Genomic DNA, 20501 nt, shown 5'->3' with positions numbered 1-20501 from the left:
AATGAAATGAGCACATCTGAGCTAGCTCAGCAAGCTGTACGTGGAACATCATCTACTGATGAAAGAAAAAGGCCACTCACCAGGGGAAAATACTACCTGGAACGCAGGCAATAGACAGGCAAACAAATGAGACCTGAGCCAAAAAATACAAAAGCCCACTTCAGTAGAGTTCCCTGAATCAATCCCAATTGATGGTAAGACCCAAGATGAGCAACTAAGCCCCCTCTCTTTCTTTCGAGGATCTTTCACCTCGTATTCCTGCAGACTGGAAGTGGGCTCTATTCTCACATAGAGACAGATGCCAAACTGCATTTTCTCATTCCCCTGAACAAGGAAGATGCTGAATGACTCAAGACAAACTTGACCAGGTGTGTGTACATCCTGAAACTTGCCCTTTTCTGCCATGAAATGACTGGGATATTTACTGAGCTGTATCAGGTAAGGAAAGGCTTGCCATAAATCAGAGCAAGATGGACAGACGCCAAATGACACAATTCTGGGGATATGTGCATGCGCAAGAGAGGAGATGAGAAGGCAGCTGGCCTCTTTCTCCCGCCAAATGAGACCTGGGAGAGAGGGATCCTGTGTCTTTTAGACCTGAGGCAAATATTCCCATGTGCATGGAAAAAATATGTGCCAACTGCTAGGTGGAAAATCTCAGCACAGAGGAGGGATATATGAGTTGAATGATTTTTACAGGACTGTCCCAGTGCCCAGGTCCAGCCTGGGAACACAACCCTCCCACCCAGAGCCTGCAGTAGGTCAGTTAGGATTTTCAAGGGCAGGAACCAAATCTGCCTTCTCCTTGTCTCCCTCACAGGGATGGGGAGCTGCGGCATTGCTGCCATGTCCAGCTGTTCAGGAGGGATTTGCTGCTCCCGCAGCCATTCCTCCTCCTGTCCCCTAGGGATATGGCGGTGAGCCAAACTGACTTGCAAAAGGCGGTGCAGGAGGGAGATGAACCTCATGGCTCCTTGGGCAGGGAAGGGGGAGAAGGAGAGTTCAGAGCAAGAGATCAGTGGAGACTTGTGGGGTCCAGCCATGGTCCATGGGCTTCCCTGGAGAAAGCACTTTTTTTGCTGACAGGACTCAGGGATTTGAGCTGTATCAGTTCCCCTGAAATTTAGATGGTGCTGAAAACACCTGAGCTACATGTCAGAACTACGTTTGCTCCTTCAGTCACAGCTTCAGTCACTTCAAAGACTTTTTGCATGAACAGAATAGAATAGAATAGAATAGAATAGAATAGACTATTTCAGTTGGAAGGGACCTAAAACGATCATCTAGTCCAACTGCCTGACGAATTGAGGGCTGAACAAAAGTTAAAGCATGTTGTTAAGGGTGTTGTCCAAATGCCTCTTAAACACCGACAGGCTTGGGGCATTGACCACCCCTCTAGGCAGCCTGTTCCAGTGTTTGACCACCCTCTCAGTAAAGAAATGCTTCCTTACCGAGAGGGTGGTCAAACGTATTTTTGTCCTACATTTCCTTACGTAAACAAATCTCCCTTAAAAGCAGGCACTGGGTGCAGAATCCACTAGCTGGGATCCTTTGCCTGACTTCCTCAGGGTGCCGTTTTGTCCTGTAACCATTTACACCAGAGCAAAACTACCTGTCACATTGTTATCTGGTGTTGTAAATAGATACCAAGGGGCAAAGGAATGAGAAATTTACTCCTTCACCACCAGGTGAACCCAGAGCTGGGAGCATCAACCCCCTCCACACCTTTTTTTTTATTCTGAACGGGAATGAAAATGAAAGATGAAGTTGTCCACCACCTTTATATGTCTGCTTTGAGTTTCATCTCATCCTATATTCATATACAAAACTGGTTAACATAGCAAACACCTCCCTCAAACACTCACTGACCCACGCGTTTAATGCCCTTCAACAGGTCACAAAATATAAATGGTGGCCTGAGTCTTTGACGATGGGTAGCTGCCTGTTCATGCCTGCACCCCTTCCTTTGCACGCTGAAGAAATGACCACCCAGGCTCAGACCAGCCTCCCCAGCACACAGGGACGCAGTGAGTCTGAGGATGGCGGGGCTGGGAGCTGAGCTGGAGCTGCGCACCTTCACACACACGCTTCTCTGCAAAGCCACTTGCCAGCATGCGCTGGCCCCATGCTTGGCTGGGCTGAGACAGGCTTCCAGTCTGGCTCTTACATGGGCACAGCATTTCCCAGATAAATTAAAGGAGATGGGATCCCTCACAGTATGAGTTAATGACGTAATAATTAAATGCTTTGGTCAATCCGTAGGGAAAGAAAAAAGGTCCTAGTGTGGTGAAGGGTCCTGCAAGTGCCGGGTGTGTTACAAACAGCGTGTGAGTCTGTGTATGTGTGCACGGCACTGCCCAGACCTGACTACAATGGCATGATTCTGAGCAATGCACACTGAATATGCATGAAGCGGGAGGCTGGTGCCACGTGAGCCTGTCGATATGTGATGTGCATGCAATTGAACGGTGGGTCAATCTGCCTGGCTAAGCAAGATACACTTCTGAGAGCCAAAATGCCAACTTCAAACCACCTAAGGTTTGCAGCTAGGATTTGCAAACGGGGTTTGGAAAACAGGCACTGAAACCAGCCTCAGCTTCACTGAGATTTGAGTTCCTTCTGGTTTGAAAATCACAACTGTAAAATCCTGACCGTGCCCATTAACATGCAGAAGCTGTTCAGCTGTAGCTTTCCATGATCTCCCTTTAGCCTCCTGGAAGGAGAGAAGCAGTGTCAGTCACTTTGCACTCTTTCCAGTACAACACACCAGAGCTCTGCTCATTTGTGGAGATATAAAAGGACTCTGGGTCTTGCCAGAACTGCCTCAGACTCAAAAGTATTTGTATTTATTAAGGAGGACTTGCCAGCCATCTCTAAGACAGCAGTGCTGCAGGTCACTGCAACTGTCTTTGAAGAACTTTTCTGGAGAAGCATGTCTGATGAGTTATTCATCTGAAAGTATCACCTACCTGTGCTTTTTAACTGACAGCAGAACTTGTAAAATGTTACTCAAGTAGCCTTCTATTTAAAAGAAAAAGTTTTCAAAGGTGCCAAATCAGTGTCTTAGCTATACTTTATGGTATAACTTCATGTCATTAAACTAATGTGAGTCCTCCATTTGGGGCCAACCCCCAGACTAATGATGCACAAAGGTAAACCGTGTGATAGAAGCAACCACTTGTTAATATGAGTAGCTGGTAAATACCCATGTTTGCGAGGCAAGCTAAAATTAACCGCACAAATATATCAGCAGCAGCATGCAATGCTTGTGCCAGCAAGGAACTGCTCCTGAGTACAGTGCCTGAAAGCTCTCCCAGCTCTCATCATGGCTTTCAGCAGAAAATGTGTCTGCTCCTCAATATTTGGCATCAAAAAAGCCAGAAGACAGACCTGGGGGCTGGAAAGGGCAATGCTGGAGGCAAGGGGTGAACAACTTGAGATGGACAAGGTGGACTAAGTAGTGATGCTCCTTAATCCATTCTCCTTGGGACCTGTTGGAAACATGAGGACTGGGCTCTGGTGGTTTACATGGTCCCCAGAAGCACTGTGGTATGGGGCTGCTGCAGCCCAAGGCTCCTGAGCAGAGATCCCAGAGGGAGAATAGAGGATCCAAACCAACTTGTAGCTAAAATGTCCTCACACCTCCAGAATCCTGTGTGGTTATGTTTTTGAAAGGTACTTTTGTAAGAGAAACGGGGTTCTTCCCATTCCATGTCTCAAAGAAAGCATTTTAAGATGAAAATTAATGAAGATCAACCGAGCACAGACTGGACAATTCACATTTTCCACAGTTTTTTCCTCCCTTCCTCTGAAAACCTCTGTTCTCTCCTTCTGACTTTGCACAATTTTCCTCTATTGCAACAACTGTATGAAAAATGAACATGCATTAAGCAGCATTTACATGGAAGTTAGTACAAAAAGTGTGTGCAAAACCCTTGTATCCAGCTTTCAAATGAGGCCCATGGGCCTTGATGACTAAATAAAAGGTTATGTGCTCTTCAGCATACTAAAACCACCCTTGGATGTGATCAAGCTGCCCCCCCCTCCAATGGAGGTCCCATTGGGCCTCCTTAGGAGGTAAAATCAATGGGTCATACAGCTTCATTCCCTATGCAATATTAGTATTAATGAGAAGTGAGAAAAACCTGTCTACACACAGCCTTTAATCCTGTATACAGTGTAATACTATGACTTCATAAATATAAATGACTTCATAAGTAATTTCTCAGACCTACTGGAAGTAGGAAGATCAGGAAACGTGATTTAAGAAGGGCAATTTTGTTTATAGCATTGTCACAACAATATTTGACAACGAATGCAACAAAGCTGTAAATCTTTGAATAGAAGTAAATACTGCTCACAGTCAAAGAAATTCTAGTTTGCAGCTTTAACCACAGGCTGCAGGACCAGGCTTTCCCTCTTCTCTCCTGTGAAGGATCCAATGTGGTCATTTCTGCCCTCCCCACGACAGATCTGATTCACATGTAATACAGATGGTTACACCATTTAATGAGCAGTCTGGTGCCTTCAGGAGACTGCTGTGATTAACAGCAGAGTCAAGACAGAATATCTGTGCTATTTTATGAGGCATCTCTCCTTATCCTTTATCTCCAGCCTTGAGGGATCTCTCCATACTTCTTCTGCCTCTTGTACACACTTTGTCCATCAACTTCCTGTCCTCGGTTCAGCTTTATATCTTTATCATTCACCTGCCCCAAGACTCAACTTGAAAGTTCAGACCTTCTTGGTCCCCGAACTCTGATGAGAGGAGACCTGGAATAGTACCAGGGAAAAGGAAAGTCTTGATATAGGATGCCCTCCACGTCATCTCCTACTCCCTCTGCAAGATCAAGATGTGAGCAAAAAAGGATTGATTGATTGCCTTATGTGAGTCACCAGAGTGCGCTTGAGTAGACAGAAAAGGATTGGCAATAAAAAATCAGCCCTAAAACCATGCTGCACACACGTCTATTGTAGTATTTATTATTATTATTGTTGTTGTTGTTGTTATTGTTTTCACATGAGAGATACTTTAAGACCGGGATTTAACATCATGGCAGGAGAAAGTCTCCACACACCTCCTGTTCATCAAACCATATCACTACCTGCCTTGGCCAGTTTCTATGGAGGATGTTACTGCTCTCACCTTAAGTGAGCAGAAACCCAGGAGACCAAGCAAAGCCCTTGAATTGAGTCCCTGAATGCACATAATGCTATGGAAGTGTTAAGATTTTCCTGAGATGCTCCTGGACCAAAATAACAGACCTGGACCCTTCCAAACTCTATCCAAACATTTGAAAATCTACAGATTTTCAAAATGAATGGGCCAGATCTATGGTATTTGTGAGAATTAAATATGACATGGAGACAGTATCCCCCCTGATATCATAAAAAGCCTCACCAAAACTCACTTCCCAGAGACCTAATGAAAGCAAAAGCAGCCCTCCAATGTTGCCTTCAGCTATTGCCCCATCATCACCCTCTTGCTAGAGTTTAAATTACTCCTCAGGGAATACCTTAAAATAATCTTACTTTTGGGGAACCTTCTCCTTGTTCTGGCAATGAAAGAATATTGTTCATCTATTCTTAAAAGAAAAGAAAAAAAATTACATTCAGACATGGCACAGCATGTGTGCAGAGCACATTTTGGCAGAGCTATTGAAATCTCAGTGATTTTTTGATACTACCTATGTCAAGGTATTTGTTGGGATGGCTGGCAGTCAAACAGTGTGAGGCTCATCTAAGAGAGTTGTCATCTAACTTTAAGCTTTTGGTCTTGCAGTTGTATTGCCATCAACAGGAATGTGCTTGAGGAAGGCTTGATACAACTTCTGCAGCAGCAACGAAAAAAGGAAAGCAGATCTGGAAGTGGAAACAAATCTTGACAAATTTAATTCAAATTTCACAGGAAATCAACTGTGAAATTAGGAATTCAATTCCTCATAAGTTAGTGTAGTTTTGTGAAACTACTAGCTAAATTGGTTACATCAGATGATGACTTAGTTCCAAGATTTTAGCTCTACCAACATAATAGCCATACTGGGATGGATCTTTAGCTGCTGAAAAGAGGGAGAGCTCATTTGAGCAAGACAAGTGGATCCCAGCTGAGAGTTCAGCCCACAATATTTTCAGGAAAGCACTGAAGGAACCAACTGGCTAAAGTTATATTCTCATGACAATATCTGTAATTAGACAGATTTCAGAACTGTCAATAGATTATAGATTAATAGCATGCATCCATATTATTGCCATTGAATTTCTTTATGAGTCTCAAAGTGGGGAATGTTGCCACAAATAGTTGGTGCAGCTTCTCAGCACCCTTTGGAAACCAACTGATAGATCAAGCAAGCAAGGTGGCTGGTTCTCTGAAACAGCTGCCAAGAAAATGCTACTCAATAACTCCAGTCCCAGTGGAGTTACATCAGCTAGACGGATTTGATAAAGTCTGCAGTCCTTTTCCACATTAAGTTTTATAATGTGGGTAATACTTAGGATCATTTCTATGAATGGTTCGCGGGCCTTTTTCTCTGGATCTTTCAGATTTTCTTTTTTAATAAGTCTTGCAGGAGGTTGAAACTGTAGGAACAAGCATGTCACTTATGACCACCCAAGAGCTGGCACATAGAAGAAACAGTGGAAGGGGGAATAGTCATGGGGACCAGTGTACTGACATCAAATAGCTCCATCAAGTTGGGGTGCAAAGACCTTCCTAATCCAGAGAAACCTCTCCAGCAAGGCATGGGGATGAGTCCTGCCGAGCTGGGCCGAGTCCTTGGGAAGGCACAGAGACCTGCTCCACCACCTGAACCTGGAGGCACACCTCATCCAGCAGCTCTCCTCGGGGAGCTGTGCTCCGCGATGCGTCACACAGCTGGCGCTGGCCATAGGTTGTTACACGAAGGCCCACATCAGCCAGCATGCCTGGTCGGAGATGTTTCTCCGCACACTCATGCATTATGCATGGCTCCATCCCAGCCTACTTCAAATGCATCACCTTCCAATGCGAAAGATGACTTGGGTGTGGAAGCCAGCTGCAATTCCCCAAAGCAGCCTATGATAATATTTTGAATGTAGCATATGCCCAGCAGGGGCGAATTACTCTCCCGCTCCCTCGAGGGGCTGTATCATGATCTACCATTGACATAATCATGCTGTACCTGCAGGATGGGTAGGTAAAACACACTGCAATATTTCTAAATGTATGAAGCAGCATCAGTTGCTTCATTGCAAGGAAAGTAACAGTACATTGATTTAGTAGGGCAAAGCCAAAGCTCCACCAAGTGTCCCTGCAGCTTCTTAAGATCCCCACCCAATTTTACACCAATTATAAGTACTATAAGGGCAAACCAACAATACAGCTAGTTGAAGGCTTGACTATTAACTAAAACTTATGTTAACCTCAATGTTGTATCTCCATAATTTCAGTAAAAATATGCTCTGTATTTACTGAGGTTTGTGTCTGCATCTGTTACATTCACAGACATTTCCAGAGTTTTCAGAAAGGAACCATAATTCCATTGAAAATGAATCTGGCAAAATTATACAACTCCAGGTTTGCACAAAACTGATATTCTGGGTTGAGACAGACACTACATCAATAATAGATATTAAAAGAATCAATGAATCAAATCTTTAGTTTTCATTATTCTGAATTTTAAATTTCTCCTATTTTATCTGGGACCGATCAAAGAATTTTGCCGACAGAAATAATATTCTATGACTATTTCATGTTTTCTGCAGTATCATTTTTGAATCATAAAGCACCACCCAAGAAAAAGAAAAAAATATGCATATGATGTGGAAGTGAGGCAAGTGATTTATTTTAGCTGCGTTGATTTTTTCAGATCTGGGTTTTATTTCAAATCATCATGGGACATACTGTGTCATTTAATTTTCAGCAAATCTACTTTGGTTTCAAAAAGGAGAGCACAGAAGGAGGGAAAGCCCACTATTATTATTAATTATTAATTATTAATTAAACAATAGCAGCATGCCCTTTGTTAGTCCCCTCTTTTTAATATATGAAAAAATACTATTTTTTCTAATAAAGAGGGAAAATATTTAGTTTGCCTCCAAATACAGGTGTTTCAGCAATCTGACTCAGCAAATCAATGTTTTTATAAGGATCAGCAAAATATTGAGACTTTTTGGAAACAAAACAAACAAAAACCCCAAACCCCACCTAACAAGGAAGTTTATCTGCAAAGCTCAGATGAAAAGACCCTGAAGTTTGGTTGTGGCTCTGCCATATAAGCTTAATGAATCATGCAATCCTATAGGAAAAGCTAGCCCTTGATTAAGGCATGGAAAGCCTGATCTGCTGGAGGCTGGCATTTAACAGGTGCATCTGTTTACTTTCCAGCTACTCGTCTTCCTTAAAAAAACCCTCAGACCATAAATACAGTTAGGTACTGAATTAAGATTGCAAAAATATCGAGCTCGCTAGAGACAAGTGTCTGTCTGAAAGATGTCCCCTTGCCCTCCCCTCCCCAAAAAACAATGTAGGAAGGTTTTCTGGCTTCTGTTACATTGAGCTGCAATTATGAAACTGTCTGCGTGCATCCTGGACCCTTTAATGAGATGATGCTATAGAGCAATCTCTCTCCCAGGGACCCTGTTGTGAGCATCAACATTACGTACTGTCTATTCAGCGTAAACATGCACCTTAAAATTAAAAAATACATTCCAACAAAGCCTGCCCAAAGCAGACAGCAGCCTGCCCGGCAGGATCAGCCACTAGCTTTTCTCCCTCTAATCTGCCCACCGAGCAGTGTCACAGAGACTGTCTTTTATCAAAACAAAGGCTGGATGCTGGCTGGGAAGTGTGAAGCTGACTAAAAATGGCTGAAAAGCTGTCCGAGGCGCCCGGGAAGGTAGCCAGCCCCACCCAGCGCAGACACCGACCCGCTCAAAATAAGCTGAAAATAAGCCCAAAAGGGAGATGCTATTGTTCCCCTCACCTACTCGGCAGCAAGACAACATCATCGCAATATTTTGCCCCCGACCAGCTCAGCGGAGTGCTCGAAAGCACAACGAAGGGATCAATTTTTTTTTTTTTTTTTTTTTTAAAGCAATTCTACAGCAAAGTACAAAGTGGGTGGCAATGCCGCGGCCGCCTCGGTGCTATTGCACTTCTTGCCGAAGCTGCGTTTTCTTTGTGTCGACGCTAGGCTAAGCCCTCACTATGGGTGTGTCCGTGGGCAGGATGCACCGAGGCACCCAACGCAACCGCCTCGAACCCTCGCGAGCCCGAGCAGGCACAAATTCACCATCGCCCGGCTTTCCTAAAGCCCAAAAGGTATGAAATCATGCCAGCAGCAGCCCGATGGAGAGAGTCAGGGATGAGAAATGGCACCGCTAACAGCAAGGGCGGATGCTTTGGGAATGAGCTGTAAGGTGGGAAGGAAGGTCCTGTTATCCTGGATGCTTTCAGGGTGAGATAGCTGGAGACGGGAGAAATACATTCAAAGAACAGAATTAAGGGCTCTTTATCTTTCTTTCTTAAATTACCCCCAAAGAAAAGCTTCACGGGGAAGGAGAGAAAACAGCATGCAAAGGCCCACAGGTGAACAATGCAAAAATGGATGGATCCTGCCTTTGCCTCCTCTGACATGCAGTCCTTCTAGCATGCAACACTAGAATAGATATAATACCCTGACATTTCCAGTTGCTCCAAAGACAGTCCATCTTGGTGGAATCGGCACTGGCTTGCATCTCGGAGAGCTGAGGAATTGCCGGTCCTTTCGTCGGAGGCACTGCGTTACCAGTCAGGCATTCCCGAGCATGGGTGGGTTAGTGGGTATCGCTCCCGTCTCCCCGCTCGGCTCCGGACTGATGCTGTAAGCAGCACAGGCGGAGGGGGGAGGGCATATTGTACGCGCTGCGGTCTCCACTGCAGCAAATCAGCGGTGTGATGTGGTTGCCCTAGGGAGCAGGCTCCTTTGAAAAGGGGATGCAGTCCCCTTTCAAATCAAAAGCTTGCGCTCGGCGGCTTAGCCTCCTAAGCCATCGAAATGGTTAAGGCAACCTGACGGCAAAGAAATAAAAACAAATTGGGTGTGGGTGGAGGGGGGAGGGGGGGGGCGAACAGTGTTTCCTATGTTGCTGTATAGTTGTGACTATTCATGTTCCAGAAATTTCTTGAGAGCAATGAAATCCGGTGTTTTCTTAATTTTTTTTTGAGGGCCAAATTCTTCCCAACCCTTCCAGGTTTTGATGCTCCCCCCTCCTCTGCCCAGCTGGGTGAGGTTGGGGAGCAGCAAGGAGAAAACCAAAGTCAAGATCCGACCCCAACAGAACAACCCCCATTTTGCTACTTTTTTCAAAACTATTCCAGAAACAGTAGAAAATAGCAGCGTACCCACACCACCAGGGATCACCCTTCTCCCTCTGTAGGCATGAGCACCCACACGCACGGGGTGACCCGCATGGCCCCCCAGCCCCTCATGCCAAGCCTCGCTACACCAGGATGCCAAACACTGCAAGCTGCACCCAGGTTAGGGTGTGGGGGGTATGAGTGCTGCCTCCTCTCATTGCTCAAAATGCTGCATAAACCAGGATTTGAGGTGCAAGAGTGCAGGTATACAGGGCAATTTGTGAAAAAGCGTGTGCTTTCGGTAGTAACCATGAGCCCACTAATGGCTGAATTTTAACACCAGCCTCAGCACTGCTCCCCCAGATAAGACACTGCCCTTGCCTCAGTTTCCCCATCAATAAACTACTATAAGTAACCTCACGGAGATGTCATAACTAAGCAATGGCCACACAGTACTTGGTAAATACTCGGAAAGAAAATGCTTTATATCCACCCAACCTATTTGCCTTTTCAGATTTTGGGGAGTGGGTTGGTTATTAATCACAAAGAAACTCCCCAGAAAGTCACCCCATTTCACTGAAGAGTGACCTGAGATACAGCATATCAGACTTGGTCCAGTCATTGTTGGCAGAACGATCCCAACTGGGGACCTCTCGGTTCTGAGGCTGTATTTAATCTTTTCAATCATGCTAGTTTATGAAATAATTTTACTTTAGCCATGTTATACTGAGTTTAGCTTTTTTATAGGGAAACAGACACCAGCACAGACACAGTGGGTCAAGTACACACCAGCATGGGGAACAAAGTTTGAACCTCTCTGCTCTTTTGGCTCCAAAATCAAACAGTCTTTAATGCCCGAGTTAACAGAGATCTCCTCCAACTGGTAGTAGTAGGTCACTTGTCCTTCCCTCAGGTAACTCATCTCATAGAAGAAAGCCAAAATTTAAGGAGAGATTCACCACAGTGTGATCTTAACCTTTACCTAGCAAACTGCTGGGATTACAGAGGCCAACAGCTATTGTTCATGTCTCAAAACCGTCTTTGAAATCCCCCAAAAGACTTGCTTAGGCTTGAATCCAGCATCTTCAGTCCCCTAACAGGGAAATAATTAACTAATTGGTGCAGAACTGGCTTCAGCTGCCATTGCATATAGTAAGTTAAATCATCTACAAACAATGTTACAAGTCTTGATTTTGTGTTCTTCCAGGCTTTGTTAAAAAAAGGAAGAAACAGGTTGGCAAGGGATGATTTCTCAGCATGGACTGATCGGTTTAGACCCTTTGCAAGAGCAGAAAATAACCCTATTGACACATTTTGCCCTGCACTCTGCTTGCAGCTCTGTGATGGGGTTCCCAGCACCAATCCATAATATGAGATATTTACAAGCAGTGTATATAAAACAGAGCCATCATTCACATGAAATTCTTAAATCCTGGTGCCCCTGAAAAAAAGCCAGAGAGACCTCAAACTTAGTGCACCAATGAAACTCATGGCTATTGGGCACATACCACCAGCAACACAGACATGAGAAGACACAAAATCTCTGCTTAGTCTCACTGTAACCCACATTTCTCAGTCAGGTATAAAAGACAAATGCCCTTTGGACAGAATAGTAGTCCATGTGCATTTAACATCCCAGGGTTGTATAAAGCAGTGATGATTTCTCCTTTCCTTCATTGTTGGCAGGGATTTTTCTTGCCCCAGACTTCAGGTCTCCATCTCCTTCCCCAGGCTTCCAAAATAAACCATACCATCACTTTTCCTGCTTAAATTCTTACTTCCCTTTGGAAAAGTGTCTCTTCAGACCTGGCCTGTGTGATTGTACTGTCCCATGCTACTTCCAGAGCTATTTTAATTCATGGGCACCAGAACCCATCACTTTACCAGCAGTGACAACAACAATGCATCTGTGTCAGAAACCGAACTGGACTGGAACTGTGAGATGAACATACTTAGAAAATGTGAATGGGCTAAGAAGGTCTTCCAGCATGCACTCACTCATCCCAGGAGCCAAGTCGGGTGAGGGACAGAGGCAGCGCCTGGCATTAACTCTGTATGTGCGTCTACACAGACGTGCACGAACAGTTTAACAAAATCCCGATCAGCACAGGGTGGATCCAGGACTAAAATGGCAATTAATAAAAAATGCATTTCTACAATGAGAATTTAAATTATGCATTCAGTAAGTAGTGAGCCAGAATTAGGACTAAGTAGTTGGTTATCAATAGACTGAGGGTGAGAACTACTTCTTTGCAACAGAACTAAACCAGGATCACCAATTAAACATTTACTGAACAGACTGAAAGGCACAAATAAGCATAGCACTGCCAGGATCTTGAAAACATGCACAGGTCAGAGATCTTGGCATCAACCACAGGATACTGCAGTGTTGGAGGAAAGCTTTCCCGTGATCATGAACAGAAGCAGGATTAAAAGCAGTAAGCGGAATTTGCTTCCCTTCCCTTCAGAGCACTGTCCATGGGAAGCCTTATTCTGCCGCAGGGTATTACTGAAATGATTACAGATCTTAAGATGTTTTACTGAGGTCACCTAAAGCTCAGTGTTGATGGCACAGCCACAAGCCAAGTGGGCTCATCACTATTTGCCTGTTAAGCAGCTCTGCTGGAGATAATGACCCATGTATGTAGGACGTGTATGGTAAGGACTCAGTAAAATAAAGCTACCTGGTTGCTTTCAGCCCATCCTAACCTCCCATTGAGGGAAACCTCTGGCCAAGTTAACACATGAGTAGGGTATTGCTGTCTGCCTCATTTCTTTCCATCCCTCCAACCCCAGCAGGGTTTGCTGGATGAGGTGCGGACTGCAGCTCAGCAAAGGACACAGGCACCCTGCCATGGTGCGTGGGTCACCAGGGTTGTGCTGCTTACAGGGACACAACAAGCCCTGCGTCAGGGCTAACTCTTCAGCTCTACCTTGCTTCCCTCTGAAGGTCCTCCCACTTCCATGGTGACCCAGCCTGCCTGTGCACTGCTGATGAGCTCTGATGAGGTCAGAGTTAGCAACATTTAGGGCTTTTTAGGTAAATATACTTGAACTGACATAAGAGCTCAGAAGTACCCACTGTTCTACCACGGGGAGGATCACACGTGGCCCTAAACTTCAGGGCTGTCCCTTAACAATCCTGCTGGAGGGCAGGGTGGAAATCAGCATTGGTTTCAAAGAATATCTAATGATAACAAATTCAAAGATAGGGCTGAAACCCGTCGCCAGTTCTGCTCTAAGTGCAGTGACTTTGAAGACACTTTGGACTGATTATGTTTTTTCAGAACAGCACTCTGCATCACTCCGCGTCAACGCATCGTGGGACACATTGAGGGCAGTGCCAGATCTGCAACGTGGTGCTGTAAGATCCTGACATTTAGCACTTTAGGAAAACAATAGCATTAAGGGAGATCATTGGGTTTTTCTTCTAAGCTAATTTGTTCTTAGCATTAGCAACAAAAATAGAGGGGATGCTATTTTAAAAGTTGCATTAATACGTCTCGAAGCTCTAAAGAACAACGGGGAATTTTTGCCTGACTACTCCAAGCCAAGGGCAGCCAGCAATTACATTTTCATGAGGAGGCTGTCAATAGCAGAGGGATGGGCCAGATCCTGGCTCTGCTCTCATCCTTCCCACTGTCTTGCACTCACTCTTGCACATTTTCTGGGCTGCAGAATTGCTCAGAGGCAGCCCAGGTGGAAAGGCCATGAGCTGGGAGATGCTGACGGCTATTTCAGGTCCATCACTATTCACAGTATAGGTGGTACATAAACAGCTCTGTCCTTGCTGTCTTTTGCCCCACATGTTTGATATTTTCTCTTAGGAGATGTAAGGCAGTAATTAATTACTTATTTTCTCAGGTCTTTAGACCACAAAAGCAATGAGTAAGCTGGTAAAAAATATGGTCTTAAACTGGTGCAATTTAAGTCTGGAGCTGAATGCTCATAACAAAAGAAACCTCATGTCTCGGCATGCCACATTATGTTCCAGCTTCCCTGTGATTTCTTTTAGAAGTCTTGAAATGCCTGGATTTATCAGGGGTTTTTAAAATCATCAGTCAAAATATTTGGGTTGTTCACAAGGACAAGAAGTGTGTTCTGAGATGTGTTGCTAAGGTCCTGTTCTGCTGCCTCTGTTTCACTTTCTGCTCAGCAGAACTGTTCTTCATGCCCATTTTTGCTCAAAGTCTGAGATTATCATAAGGTCTTCAGCAACAACCATGTGACATGAGTCAAATGAGTGGGTGAAAGAATCAGGTGAGACACACTTTGCACTTGCTTCCCTCCCTGGGAATGAGGTGCCTTTCCTTGAATCCTAGTAAATGAGCCATTTGGGGTGAAGTCCTTAGATTTGGCTCTATTGTTGAGAAACAATTTTCCATTTTGGTTTTTGAACCACTGATGTGCAGTCCCTCAGCAAATTTGGCACAGATCCTCTTCACTGGCCATCCCGGAGATGGCTGGCACTTCTGCAGTGCCCTTTGAGCTCACTGACTACTGCAGGCAACAGCACGTCTAACACATAAGAATCAGTTTTTATTTACTCCTGGCTCTTCAGCGGTGGATAATTTCTCTTGGTTCTTTAATGTTATTTTTGAACTGTGAGGATCATAGAAGTGAAGGCTCTATTCCTGCCATTGACCTAGAAAAGTCTTTTGATTCTTTCCAGTGGGACTACTTTTTTCAGTTGCTGGGAACCTTAAAATCGTGTGTTTCTCCTGTGGGGGAGGTAGTTGGTACGTCTTCATTCCTCCTTTAAGATTTGATCAGTAAAACTGACGAGATCCTAAAACTCTGGCTGACCTATTGCATTCCCCCATTACAGTGGGCTGTTATGGTGCTTGCAGCCTACCCCCATTTTCAAGCCTGCCACTTTTAAGCCTGTGCTGCTAAATTTTTCTCTCTTACAGCATTGCTGGTGCTGCAGCTGGCATTATTAATTCCATTTCATTAACTGATCTTTCTGATGGACTGGAAGACAAAAGAGAAGACAGTCCTGAGACCACAGTGTGGCTGCGCCTCAGGAGATCTATGTTCAGTCCTCGCGTCTGCCACAGGCTTCCTACGTGACCTTGGGAATCATCTCTCTTAGGTCTCTGGGTCTGCTTGGTCTATTTAAATTTGGGGCATCTTCTGCTTTTTAAGCTTTATTTCTGCAGCACCCAGCACAACATCTGCTGCTCTAGCAAATGAGCCTCACTCATTTTTGCAATACAACTTGGAGGTTGGTGTTACTGGCTGTCATTCTTGGACCAGTGGAGATCAAGCAAGATCGTAAAGACGAATTGGGATCGCGTTGCTCTTGGAAGTGATGAAATCCTGCCTGGTGCTGTGCAAGGATGCTGGGGGACAGAGAAGCCTCCTCTTTGGCCAAGCAGGCCCAGAAGAGATGAAGAAGATACACTTTTAGCAAATTCTCAAAGCAAGGTCTGGCAGCCAGTGCCTGAGCTGGGGAAATGAGGCCTGGACTTTGCCACATGAGTGTGCCACAAGCCACCAGGGACCCTGTCCCTGCCTGGGCAAGGTCCTGCGCTGGAAGCAGAGGAGGTGGCCCCGGAGCAGCTTACCTCACTGGCTCTCCTCCTGCACTGCTGGCACACTGCAGGGCAGACACAGCCCCTCCAAGCTGCTTTGCTGGGAGTAGGAGGCAGTAAGAGGCAGAAATAAGAGTGTGAGCAGTGACAATGCCAGTACAAGCATGCAGGCATGTGGCATGGTAGTGCACAGAGAGAGCCGTGCCCCAAGCAGGCAGCCCTGCTGCGAGCTCAGGCAAAGTGCCACACTAACACAGCTCTGCCGCACAGCAGCACTAGACAGGTCCTGCCCAGTCAAGTCCTTCCCTTTGCTCCTCTGCACATCCAGGTCCCGGGCTGAGGCAGCTCTTCTGCAACCCCCAGGAAAGACGTGCCCACAGAAGTGTCCAAAGCCTTGCTTCCAGCTTACAGCGGACACCCCTTGTTCCTGCCCAGCTGGGATCAGGCTGAAGTTTTGAAGCTCCAGGTGCTGATTCAGGGGCTGGGATGCTCTGTCCAAGTGCAAAATGCAACTACAGATTGTGCAAACGTGGCTGCAAATTGAACAGCCTGCAGGCAGAGGCTCAGGAGACTGAGGTTTCATTTGCAGCAATGCCACAAGCCCTTAATTCAGGTTGGGATTCTCATAAGCAGCCAGGGGTGCTTGCAAATGAGCTGTGGTTTGCAGGGTTTCTTCTGGCTCCTCTGCTCCTGTACCCAGCACTCCTCCTGCCGGCCCAAACTAGTTGGGTGGGTGAAGGCGCAGAAAGACTTACTGCAGACCAGGCCCCTTTCCCCGGCCCTTGTTCCCCCAAAAAAGTAATTTTCTTTGGGGAAGGGAATCACCCAGCATGCCCTGAGCTGCTCACCCCTCTGCACCATGTTGGAAAGCTGCTTTGAGCATTTTGGCATGGGCATCTTTGCATCCCCCGCCACTGACCCAACCCCCCTGCACAGGAGGCCAGGAGGATAAATGCGTTAGTGGCGGAGGTGTGCGGATGCTGTGGCCATGCACGCACTGGCTCAACTGACACACAATTGTCATGGCAACCCCAGCTTTCCCTGGAAAACAGCAACAGATCACTAATACACAGCTGGATGCAATAGCCACAACCGCCTGCTCCATGGATGCAAGACACCTGGGTACCAAAATGCTCTCTGCAAAGGGGGGGGTGACACTCACCGAGCCGCAGCTCTAGATTATACTCAGGCTGGGAAGTCAGCTGCTAATATGCAAAAATCTTGGCTGAGTTTGCAGAGGAAGGGGGGACAGGTCGGGCAGAGGCAGGTTAGAGAGTGGCCCCTCCTGTCCTGAGCAAATGAAACCCTACAGTGCTTGCAAAGGTGATGGAGGAGGCAGAGAGTGTGGCTGCTTATTGCAGCAACGCTAACAGTGCTTCGTGGCATGAAGGGCTGATGAACGTGTTAGTACTGTCCAAGGAGAAAAAAAAACCAAAAGGCAAAATGAAGGACATAAAATACTGGTGTGTAAGACAGGAATGTCAGTGCACGGCTGTGGGAGGGCAAAAGCAAAGAGAATATGAACAGGGCCCTGGTAAGAGCCAATATGAGCACTGGCTAGAGAAACACTTTGGACAGTGAAGCAGCACTCTGATTTTTAAATGTTATTATGGGCCTCTAGGGTAATTAGAAGAATTAGATCAGGAAATGATGTGCAAGAAGTGTTGCCTGGAAAGTGGTCAGAGTTGTGTTTGCTGGTGAAGTGAGCGGGGAAAATGGTTTTGTGGGGCATTTTAGGACATTGGCTGGAAGAAGAGCTACACAGAAAAGCAGTGAGTGACAGTCTGAGTATTGGTGGAGCTGGCCCTGCCCCGGCACATCCCCTCACATGGGGCAGAGGGAAGAGGAAAGGATGGATCATATGTATATATCTTATGGAAGGTACCATGAGCAAGCTTCCAGCATCAAATCAGCAAAATATGCAATGAAAATCCATACCCTGGAGCCAGCTCATTAGGAACTTAACATTAGTCATCCCTAAAACTAGGTATCTTAAACATACAGATGCAAAATGAGGAAAAAGAGAAGAAAAAAATGCAGAACCCCGATAAACCCACTGAATTTGTAGAAATGGTTTTCTCCCTGAAAAACAGATTCCATCTCTGAGTACTTGAATTCTCGCTCCCCCTCTCTGCACACAATGAGAAAGTCCTGATTTGGATGCTGACGTCGAGGATCTGAGAAAAGACAATTTCATTTCCCATTCTCAAGACCAAAGGATTAAAGATAGATCAGCAAAACTATTTCACATTTAGAAAACCAAACTAAAAGGCCTAAGGAATTCAGATTTCCCTGATGATATCATTAAACATCACAAGCCACATTTTCCTGATTGCTTCTGCAAAGGAATGATAGCTCTCTATTCTGGGATGAGCATGAATATATAATAGGAGGTGCAGAGTGAATTTGAATATATATATGTAAAATGGAATTATTTTGCCATATTCATCAATTAATAAGCAGCATGAAAGTTCACTGAACAAAACTGAACAAGGGAAAATGTTTTCCTTATATCACAGTACATTTAACCACTCTGCTTCAATAACGGATAGCATGTGGATATGGTAGAAGTAGCAGTAATTTCAGAGTAACAGTGTAGATTTGCAGAGATACAGAACTAGCTGTTATCCCAGAGCACTGCACATGAACAATGCGAGGTGGAAGGATAGCATACTACATTTTCTGCGGGAATAGTGAATTCCCTTGCAACAGGTTTGGCTTTTGCAGAAACTAGGGAATTCCAAAAAGAATTGTAAAGTAGGTCTGGGCAAGCATTGCAAAAGGTCTGCTGGGATTTCTGAGCTGCTTTCCCCAAGTGTTTCACTCCTTGCAAACATTTTAGTACATGGAGCTTTGCTGAAACTCCCTGACTGAGACAGGTACCACCAAATACCCCTTTGTGCTGTATCAGACACCTCATTCTAAATAAAAACATCCAGGGACAAAAGCACAATATCCCTGGGTCCCATCTAAGGCTCTTGCATTTCATACACCAGATACTTAAAATTCATTTCTTACAAATAAATCAGAGATAAAACATAAAGGCATGACATTAATTTTACATTATGATAAATTCAAGAAAATAATAATCTTTGTATATGCAAATAAAACAAACCCAAACCCCAAATCCAAATACCATGTTTTGTTTTGGATGAACCTTATCTTTCACAGGTATGCTGGACATGATCAGCCATTGCTGAATGCCAAGCAGATCTCCGAGTCCTGCTGGTCCTCAGCACCAGCGGGTCTGGGCTTTGGAAACCTCTGCCTCTGAGTATCCCCAGCTTGGTGCCGAGAAACATCAGCCCTCTCTGGGCTAGGATGTCTAGTACTGGGGGCCAGAAGAGATTGTACTTCATTTTGGAAACAGCAGCTCCTACCTTTTCCAAAACACTTGCTTTTTAATTGTGCTTTTTTTCCTCCTTTTTTTTCCCAGGCCGTCTGACATTTAAAGTGATCAAAGTTTCCTGTGAACCACAGCTTCTAAGTTTCAGATAAATATAGCCACGCTGCTCTGCGTTTGTTTGTTTTCCTCAGGTTGCAAACCTGCAGTCGAGACCTACTTATTTTGCAGCAGGGAGAGCTGCTGCTTGTCACCATGTGCTTCAGCAGCCGGGGAGAAGCACAGCCTGGCGCACAGGGTACAGCACCACACCGCTCGCAACATGGGGTTCAATCCTGCTCTGGCAACTTGGAGCAAACTAACAAGCAGCCCCTGTGCTGGCTTGAGGAGCCAGAGCAACCCTGGAGCAGGCAGAAAGCAAAAGGAGGCGTGATGCACAGAGACAGGCTGCTTACAGGGGTGCATGAAGGCGATGATGGAGATGGCTGATGCTGAGTGTTGTGACGTGTCCAGCCTACACTGGCACACGGGGACAACACTCAGCCCTTCGAGACACAGCGAAACCACGTGCAAGGGCAGGAAGGTCCTGGCCGCGCCTCCCTTGCCCACCCATGCATACCCACTGAACCCAGTACAATTTATTTTGGTCTCCCCATTAGCTGGGAAGTAAACGTGGCAATTACTTTGCACATCTGAAGCGTCAGAACCCTTCAGCACATTTCCCTGAAGCTAAATAATTAATGAAGGGCTCTGATTAGCGTGAATCTTGTGGAATCATCAGACAGCATGCAGTGACATTTATTTTTACCTCTCGATGCCTGAGATGGGGCTTTGTTAAAAGGCCAAGGATGGATGAACTTCCTGGCCACTGAAATGGGAGGTTGTCCTGCAGCCAAAAGGGAGCTTGGGGTTTATTTTGGAAAAGAAGGTTTCTGCCCCGCTTTGTGCTTAGGCTGCCACAGACAGAAGCAGCCTTCAAAATTTGAATGCTTTGCAAGTGATGGAGGATAAAATACACTTCTTTTCCACGCAGGAAAGACATCCTGCATACGTAGCACCCAGCAACTCGTTCACCTCAGTGCCTTGTTAGAGGCACCACGACTAAAAGGCTTTTTTCCGCTCACACCAACAAAGAGGGGTCAAGTAGAAGATACCACGTGTGCGGCTGCCAGGGGTGAGGCTCAGATCCTGCAAACCAGACCTCCACAGCAGGACCTGGCTCCCACAGCAGGATCAGGCCCAGTGGAGCCATGCCTGTGGCAGTGGGTTTTTCCCCTTGGCCCCTAGTGGCAGAGCAAGCTGGTGT

At 45.6% G+C, this 20501-nt stretch overlaps 1 protein-coding gene across 2 annotated transcripts in view; it reads right to left on the bottom strand.

Moving 5' to 3' along the window:
* RTN1 (reticulon 1) overlaps positions 1–20501 on the bottom strand; it is a 122075-nt gene that overhangs the window by 7309 nt on the left and 94265 nt on the right. The window contains exon 1 of one of the 2 annotated variants that reach the window (XM_010584173.1): positions 9654–10094. The exons of the other annotated variant lie outside the window; for it this stretch is intronic. Within the exon in view, the coding sequence (XP_010582475.1) occupies positions 9654–9714 (61 nt within the window). The 5' untranslated portion in view covers positions 9715–10094. Of the gene's footprint in view, positions 1–9653; positions 10095–20501 lie in introns of those variants that run through there. 2 annotated transcript variants of the gene reach the window in all.

This window comes from Haliaeetus leucocephalus, unplaced genomic scaffold (assembly GCF_000737465.1).
Source record: "Haliaeetus leucocephalus isolate CR32 unplaced genomic scaffold, Haliaeetus_leucocephalus-4.0 Scaffold944, whole genome shotgun sequence".
In the NCBI taxonomy this organism is placed as follows: Eukaryota; Metazoa; Chordata; class Aves; order Accipitriformes; family Accipitridae; genus Haliaeetus; species Haliaeetus leucocephalus.
This window is presented reverse-complemented; position numbering and strand designations above follow the sequence as displayed.